The sequence below is a fragment of the Varanus komodoensis genome, unplaced genomic scaffold, assembly GCF_004798865.1.
Source record: "Varanus komodoensis strain SLA01 unplaced genomic scaffold, ASM479886v1 scaffold3, whole genome shotgun sequence".
Classification (NCBI taxonomy): domain Eukaryota; kingdom Metazoa; phylum Chordata; class Lepidosauria; order Squamata; family Varanidae; genus Varanus; species Varanus komodoensis.
The window spans coordinates 8,663,989-8,672,861 of NW_025335761.1; the positions used below are offsets into that span (position 1 = coordinate 8,663,989).

General features: G+C 40.2%; 1 protein-coding gene and 1 long non-coding RNA gene across 2 annotated transcripts in view; one reads left to right on the forward strand and one right to left on the reverse strand.

Annotated features, from left to right (window-relative positions):
- Nucleotides 1-4,532, forward strand: part of HSD17B12 (hydroxysteroid 17-beta dehydrogenase 12) — a 77,507-nt gene extending 72,975 nt beyond the window's left edge. The window contains exons 10-11 of the mRNA XM_044436695.1: nucleotides 1,815-1,964; nucleotides 2,163-4,532. Coding sequence (XP_044292630.1) covers nucleotides 1,815-1,964; nucleotides 2,163-2,267 — 255 coding nt within the window. The 3' untranslated portion in view covers nucleotides 2,268-4,532. The remainder of the gene's footprint in view (nucleotides 1-1,814; nucleotides 1,965-2,162) is intronic.
- Nucleotides 4,533-4,987: 455 nt separating this feature from the next.
- The window catches only part of LOC123026757, a 10,074-nt gene continuing 6,188 nt past the window's right edge, over nucleotides 4,988-8,873 (reverse strand). The window contains exons 3-4 of the long non-coding RNA XR_006415373.1: nucleotides 5,058-5,063; nucleotides 4,988-5,000 (exon numbers count right to left, since the gene is read on the reverse strand). This is a non-coding gene — a long non-coding RNA (uncharacterized LOC123026757). The remainder of the gene's footprint in view (nucleotides 5,001-5,057; nucleotides 5,064-8,873) is intronic.

An 8,873-nucleotide genomic window follows, 5' to 3' on the forward strand; every position in this document is an offset into this window, starting at 1 on the left:
ATAATGGCAGGGACCTAACAGAGGCAGAAGAGATTAAGAAGAGGTGGCAAGATTACACAGAGGAACTATACAAGAAAGAGCTCAATGTCCCTGATAAGCACGATGGGGTGGTCACTGACCTCAAGCCAGACATCCTGGAATGTGAAGTCAAATGGACCTTAGGAAGTCTGAGCAACAACAAAGCTAGTGGAGGTGACAGTATTCCAGCTGAGCTATTCAAAATCTTAAAAGGCGACGCAGTAAAAGTGCTACACTCAATATGCCAGCAAATTTGGAAGACTCAACAGTGGCCACAGGATTGGAAAAGGTTAGTTTACATTCTGATCCTAAAGAAGAGCAATGCCAAAGAATGTTCAAACTACCACATCATTGCACTCATTTCACATGCTAGCAAAGTTATGCTCAAAATCCTACAAGCTAGGATCAAACCAGTCAGTCCTAGAGGAGAGCAACCCTGACTGCTCTTTAGAAGGCTAGATACTGAAGATGAAACTCAAACACTTTGGCCACCTAATGAGACGGAAGGACTCCCTGGAGAAGAGTCTAATGCTGGGAACAATTGACGGCAAAAGAAGAAGGGGGTGGCAAAGGATGAATTGGCTAGATGGAGGCACTGAAGCAGTCGGAGTGAGCTTAAGTGGACTCCGGGGGATGGTGGAGGACAGGAAGGCCTGGAGGAATGTTGTCCATTGGGTTGCGATAGGTTGGACATGACTTTGCAATTAACAACAACAAAGTTGGAGTGAGGAGCAGTTTACTATTCTGAAGCAAACAGGACTGAATCATTCAACAGCAGCATCCCAAATACCAAGTCTCTGCATACCTACTTAGTAGTAAACACAAACAGCATGTCTACTTGGAAGTAAGCAGAACAAGTCTCAGAAATACCTAGGACTTACAGCTTCTTCTCCATGTAACTTGTCCCTGCAGGGAATAGTTCTTATCTCCAACCAGTAATTGATTGGTAAGAAAAGCTTTTCCGGGGGGGGGGGGGGATTTTCCTGGGCAGTGAGAAAAAGAGGGCAGGGTGCCATGACCACAGGCTTTACGTGGAGCAGCCAAGGGATGCATGAAACTCACAGATAATGAGTGAGTTCTGTGTGCAGCTCAACTAAATAAAATAAACTTAGGTGCTGAAAAGGCCCACTGTATCCTATGAAGCTAAATACCCAATTCTACAGCCTTTAAAGTGAATTTTTAGGGAAGCTGTAGTGACTATCCAAATAATCATATTTCAGTGAGGTCGGGGATTTTTCATCATGTCTACCACAGATTTAAGAAACTGCAGCAGAATCCAAAGTATGTAGACTGAGGTGAAGACTGTTCCCCTTTTGTTTTACATGTGCATATGCACCCATCCACCCCACCCTAGCACTCCACGTCCCTGCTGTCTTGACCTATTGGAGAAAGGATGGCAAAGGAGCCAGGAGCCTGTTCCCTAGCATCTTTCATAGGATGTCAAGTTATACCTAGCCATTTTGGCCATGGGTGATGGCTATTGGGGATGGATTAGGAGATTACATGAGTGCTGACAGTCATGTTTAAAGAATTCTTCAGTGAGACGAATTAGAAGACACAATTTATTGATGTTGTAATTACTTTAAGTAACCCACTTTCAGGTTTGCCTGAAAAAAAGTGTGAACATACCTAAATTCTAATACAAGATTTATTTTTGAATTTCAGAAGTAAGTTATCTGTAGTGAAATCTGTTTTTAGGTTTGATCATTTAGTATTTCACATTTCTTTCCTTCTTGATATATTGGATAGTTATACATGAAGCTAGCATAAAAACAGGAACTTTTTTTTCTTTTCAGACTGTTGTGCCATATTTTGTGGTCACAAAGTTGTCTAAGATCCATAAATCAAGCACTTTTAGACCTACTCCTGAATGGTATGTCAAATATGCCCTCAACACAGTTGGCCTGGAGTCCCACACTTCTGGATACCCAGCTCATGAATTATTGGTATGTGTTATTCAGAGTTGATTGTTCTTATTATATATGCTATCTGAGCAAAGGTATTTGGGACTTTTTAGAATCTCAGAGAATTTATCATAACTATGTTTTACCTTATTAGCCCACTGAAATGTTGGTCTTCAGTAACTTGATAATGACTCTGTCTCTGTCTCTCTCCCTCTCCCTCTCCCCCTCCCCATTTCTCAGGCTTGGGGAAGCAAGTTTGTGCCTCAATGGTATAGTACAAAGTTCATTACAGAAACAGCCTTAAAATTAAGGGCTCGTCATATGAAGAAGCAAAAGGAAAACTAATATCCTTGGCAGTTTTGTATCTACATTCAGGCACCGACTATTTTGTCATGTCTTAAATTCTGTGGCAAGTGGGATTGAGGGGACCAATGTAAACCAAGAGAAAACTGAATGATGGCTCCAAGAGAAGCAATGGATTACTTGTAGGTTTTATCTTTTGTTCTGTTCCATTATTTTAGAATGTGGTATGCTATGTTTGGCTTGAACAGTAACTAGTACTCTCACTTACTGGCTTAACATGTACTTAACAGCAGCAGGGTTTTGGAAATTATGTCAGGGTGAGAAATTTGATATAAGTTGAAAGTGAACATACACGTAGTTGGAATTTGCAACAGAATGCAACCAGAGCTTGTGATAAACTAATTTGTACCACAAGTTCTTAATTAAAATCTATTGGCATTAATTTTACAAGGCAAGAACACACAGTGGTTTTGGACAAGTATATTTCCCCTACCATACATTGGACATAATATAGTTATATTATCAATATGAGCATCCATCATAAAATATTTTCATGCATCCAAGTCCCATGTAGCTCTCCTTTGGGGTATTTGTTGGAGTCCAGGAAGGAAGGAAATAAAGTAGTCAGAATCCAATATTACTGGTATTAATTGGAAGTAACCAAATTGTGAGTTAAGTTTTGAAAAAAAAAGAGCAGTGGAAGCATAATAGCCATTCTTACAGAGCACTGCAAATGTGAAATAATTGCAATTTGCTGTATGAAGCATAAGTGAAAGGGGCTTAATGTGATGATTGCATAGTTATATGTTTACATTAGATTATTTTTGTTTACTAATGAGAATCCTTTTAGTAAAACAGTATTTTACAGGTGATGGGCCAAGGAGGTACATATGAATTGGGTGGGAAAGGAATGTTGCAGATGACAGTAGCAATCACAAATCATGCAACCTATAGCTTAGCAATTGCCTTATAAATGCCTAAGTTAAAACAACACAATAACCCACACTCAAGGGTTGAGTGTGGGTTGTTATTGAACTTGGGGTTGTTGTTGAAACATAGGTTGTCCATTTGTTTGAACTCAGTCACGTTAATAATCTACAGCTTGTTGACCCATGAATAGAAACCATGGTTTCTTGTTGGGTTGTGAACAGTGGGTTGTTTTTGGTTAGCAAAGCATGTTTTCTTCCTGCAGTGGCATTCAGGCAACCTATTTTTCAACAATCCACACACAACTCATACTCAACCCATGAGTGGGTTATTGTGTGTGAACCCAGTTACTGTGACTTCAATCCAAAGATGTGCTTGTCCAATTCCCCATGTACACAAGGGTTTTCGTTCACCTCCACCACCCTGCTGCTCTTGAGAGTATTACAGTAGGGCATGTGATGTGGCACAAAACTCTACAGGAAGAGGAAGTGGTGGAAAGGAAGGTAAAATCACGTGCAAGTAGAGCTGCCTTCCTTTTGTGCAAGATCACTTTTGGCTCCAAGTTCATGTTGCTTCTTGAAATAAATAGCTTGAAAATGGTGGTAATAATTTTTTTGTTATGTTTATATTGGCTGTCAATTAAATGAAAAGTTTTGTATTTGGGACCATATGAAAAATTAAGGCATTAATCTTTACACTTTCTTTTGCTCAAGCATAGCCAGATGGGGGTTTTCAACTGAAATAAAATGAAAATGTGATTACTTTAGATCCTTTCTTTCTTAGCTGTAAACAAGTTTATTTCCAAAGCCACATGACCACCTGAAAATGAGCTCACTATTGTGAGCGAAGAATCTTAGGTGAGTTATCACTAAAAGCTAGTGGTAGCTGAAGAATACTCTGGGGTGAGTGGGAAAAGCAGGAATTGCTTCCTATCAATCCACATAAAGTTTGGTGTCATGAGATCAGTTGCCTTTTCCAACAGAACATGTACAGATCAATCACTCTTGTGTGTAAGTTCAAGCACCTTTATTGCTGCTAGAAACTTTGTAATCTCAATTCCTTATACTACCCTTGGAGGCATAACAGGAGGCTCTGATAAGAAAGCAAATGTGTGCTTAAACGTTATTGTATATAGAAAATAAATGAAAACCGATGCAATGGTGCTGATCAGGAATGAGAAACAAGTTTTCTTACAGAATGTGGTTGCATTTTTTAGTAGAGAGTTACTTGAAAACAGATGGATTTTAGCTAAATAAAGCCACTCTGATTACTATTTGGAAATGGGGATGGGTATTTGAGATTGCTGGCATGCCTATGTATCAGTGCTTTTTTAACTCATTCTGTAAAACTTTGTTTAAAATAAAACAATATGTGTCTGAATGTTCCTTCTTCTTTAGTTAGTTTTAAATATTTATCTTTTTTCTACTCCAAATAAATATTTAGAACAGTGTGTTTCTTTATTTAGCAAACCTTACATGCAGCTAAGTCATAAATCATAGTGCAAAATAGTTCCACAACTTGACCACTTTTAAACAAAGCTTCAGTTAGTATGTATTTTAACTGATCATGAACTACTACAGAGAAATACATTTGGTTTGGTTTATTTCTTTTTCTTTTCCTCATGTAAGAACATGGAAGCAGTTTACATGATCTTCCTCCTCTTTGAGGATACCACTTTTAGTGATTGTGGAAAAATAGTTGAAATGTATACATAAATATTATTAATTTACCCTGCCTCTGGGCAAGAACACGTTGCACAGAAAAAACAAACACAAATTGACAACTATCTTTAAGGAAGACATGAGGAGGAGTTATGGGTTATGCTCCCCATTCCTTCTGAAACTTTTCCTCAGGACTGTCTGTAGTTTCTTGCATGCATCTGCATGCAGTTTTACTCATTGATACATTTATCTCGGTTAATTTGGTCAGATTCAACCCTAAGACTTGATGCTAGAGCACAGATTTGGCACTAATGAAATAGTGAAAACTATTAGGAGCTGCACCAAGAAGTTCTAGTGTATCTAACCAGGAGTGCTCTTTTCAGAGGTTCAGCCTGCTTTTGGCCAGGAGTCTTGCAGGCTTCTGAGTGTGGGGAAAGAGGAAATAAAGAGAACACAGGTACATACAACGCATCACAGAACTAGACCCTGCTTGCTACCTTCCTTTTGGCCTCAGTGTCGACAATACTTCATACACACAGAGACATACCTCCTGTACCAAATAAACCTGAAACTCCCCATTAATACTCCAGACATCTGATAGTATGGCTATAATCCATGAAAGCTTATGCTAAAATAGATATGTAAAGCGCTAAATGGTTTTGTTGTATATATTTCTAATGAGTAAGGCTAGCAGTGACTGCTAATCATGATGCTGTCTCAGTATCTTTCCTGAATCTCGGGCAGCATGACTCTGATTATCAGTCGCTAGGTGCAACACTGGGAGGCTACTGTGTTCCTTGTGTCCTGCTTGTGAGCTTTCCAAAGGAAAGGATCCTGGACCATCAGCCCGTGAGCGGTGACGGGCAGTCAAAGAAATAGACCCATTTTAGAGCCTGCAGCAACTTTCTCCAACAATTGATTTGGGGCATTATGGAAAAAGCAAGTTAATCCTTATTTGTTGTTGGGTTTTCTTTGCCAGAGAAGGGAAAAGTGCTGGTAGGATTCTTGGCTTCAGGGCCAAACAACTTGACAGACTTTGAACACTACTAAGCATCTTGATTGGGAATGGGGAGGGAGGTGAGATTTGCTGTTCTGTCTCTGGTAGCAAAATGTCTTAGGGCCAGTCCTGGGCATGTCTTCACAGAAGCAAAGAGATCTGTCTTTAGGGAAACATACTCGGGCTTTTATCACTGTAAAATGTTATACGTGTTGACCCAGTACTAAGTTGTACTGAGCATGTAGAATGGGAATCTCACCCTTTAGTAAATGAAAGAAACTGGGAAACTGGTAAGTTTGAAAATTCAAAAAACAACCAAAACAAAGATAGGCATGATGGTCTATGTCTCTATGAGAAAGCTGCCCCCCCCCCAAAAAAGGGTTCACAGGAGGGCAATATATTTATAAGGACTTCTGACTGGTCCTAGCATATGTTTTCTGGTATTTAAAGTGTTACATGATGATACAGTTGTTAGAAATTTGATACTGCATATTTCATTTCTATACTGCTCAATAGTCAAGGCATAGTCAAATACTTAAAAAAATAAACAGCATAGGAGCAGTACAGAAATAAATGCATAATTCAAAATGAAGTTAAAAGATTAAAATGCTGGGAGAATAAAATATTTGATGTAAACTTCGGGATTGTGAAATTTAGAACCCAATAATTTAAGTACTTTCTTAAATTATAGATTTAAAAAAAACACGAGAATGATCTTTGGGGTGTCTGTGCCTCCTTGCTGGATCTGAAATTCAGGAGAAGCAAATATCCTCCAGTCCTGAAGTGTCAGTCCTGTTGTGCTTGGTGATGGCAACTGCAGGGCTGGGCAGGGAAAAGAGAGTGAAGATTTTGTTGTTAGTTGCGAAGTAGTGTCTGACCCATCGCGACCCCATGGACAACATTCCTCCAGGCCTTCCTGTCCTCCGCCATCCCCCAGTTAAGCTCATACCAACTGCCTCAGTGACTCCATCTAGCCACCTCATCCTCTGCCGTCCCCTTCTTTTGCCATCTATTGTTCCCAGCATTAGACTCTTCTCCAGGGAGTCCTTCCTTCTCATTAGGTGGCCAAAGTGTTTGAGTTTCATATTCAGTATCTGGCCTACTAAAGAGCAGTCAGGGCTGATCTCTAGGACTGACCGGTTTAATCGCAGGGACTCGCAGGAGTCTCCTGCAGCACCACAATTCAATCCTTCGGCACTCAGCCTTCCTTATGGTTCAGCTTTCACAGCCATACATTGCAACTGGGAAAACCATAGCCTTGACTATACACACTTTTGTTGGCAGGGTGATGTCTCTGCTTTTTAGTATGCTGTCTAGATTTGCCATAGCTTTCCTCCCCAGGAGCAAGCGTCTTTTAATTTCTTGGCTGCAGTCCCCATCTGCGGTGATCTTGGAGCCCAGGAAAATAAAATCTGTCACTACCTCCATTTCTTCCCCATCTATTTGCCAGGAAGTGAGTGAACTGGATGCCATGATCTTAGTTTTCTTAATGTTGAGTTTCAAGCCAACTTTTGCGCTTTGCTCCTTCACCCGCATCAAGAGGCTCTTTAGTTCCTCTTCGCTTTCTGCCATTAGAGTGGTATCATCTGCATATCTGAGGTTGTTGATATTTCTCCCAGCAATCTTAATTCCAACTGGTGATTCATCTAGCCCCACCTTTCTCATGATGTGCTCTGCATATAAGTTAAATAGACAGGGTGACATATACAGCCTTGCCAAACTCCTTTCTCAATTTTGAACCAATCAGTGGTTCCATGTCCAGTTCTCACTGTTGCTTCTTGGCCTGCATATAGGTTTCTCAAGAGACAAATAAGATGGTCTGGGACTCCCATCTCTTTAAGAACTTGCCACAATTTGTTGTGATCCACACAATCAAAGGCTTTAGCATAGTCATTGAAGCAGAAGTAGATGTTTTTCTGGAACTCCCTAGCTTTCTCCATGATCCAGCGTATGTTGGCAATTTGATCTCTATTTTCTCTGCTTCTTCAAAATCCTGTCTGTCCTTCTGGTGGTTCTCGGTCCACATACTGCTGGAGCCTAGCTTGTAGGATTTTGAGCATAACTTTGCTAGCATGTGAAATGAGTGCAATGGTGCGGTAGTTTGAACATTCTTTGGCATTGCCCTTCTTTGGGATCGGAATGTAAACTAACCTTTTCCAATCCTGTGGCCACTGTTGAGTCTTCCAAATTTGCTGGCATATTGAGTGTAGCTCTTTTACTGCATCGCCTTTTAAGATTTTGAATAGCTCAGCTGGAATACTGTCACCTCCACTAGCTTTGTTGTTGCTCAGACTTCCTAAGGTCCATTTGACTTCACATTCCAGGGTGTCTGGCTTGAGGTCAGTGACCACTCCATCGTGCTTATCAGGGACATTGAGCTCTTTCTTGTATAGTTCCTCTGTGTAATCTTGCCACCTCTTCTTAATCTCTTCTGCCTCTGTTGGTCCCTGCCATTTTGTTCCTTTATCATGCCCATCTTTGCATGAAACGTTCCCTTCCTATCTCCAATTTTCTTGAAGAGACCTCTGGTCCTCCCTATTGTTTTCTTCTGTTTCTTTGCACTATTCATTTAAGAAGGTATTCTTATCTCTTCTAGCTATTCTCTAGAATTCTGCAGTCAATTGGGTGTATCTTTCCTTTTCTCCCTTGCCTTTCGCTTCCCTTCTTTGCTCAGCTATTTGTAAAGCTTCCTCAGACAGCCATTTTGCTTTCTTGAATTTCTTTTTCTTTGGGATGGTTTTAGTTGCTGCCTCTTGTACAATGTTGCAAACCTGCGTCCATAGTTCTTCAGGTACTCTGTCTGTTAGATCTAATTCCTTAAATCTATTTGTCACCTCTACTGTATATTAATCAGGGATATGATTTAGGTCATACCTGAGTGGCCTAGAACTTTTCCTGACTTTCTTCAATTTAAGCCTAAATTTTGCAACAAGAAGCTTATGATCTGAGCCACAGTCAGCTCCTAGTCTAGTTTTTACTGACTGTATAGAGCTTCTCCATCTTTGGCTGCAGAGCACATAGTCAATCTGATTTCTGTGTTGACCGGCTGGTGATGTCCATGTG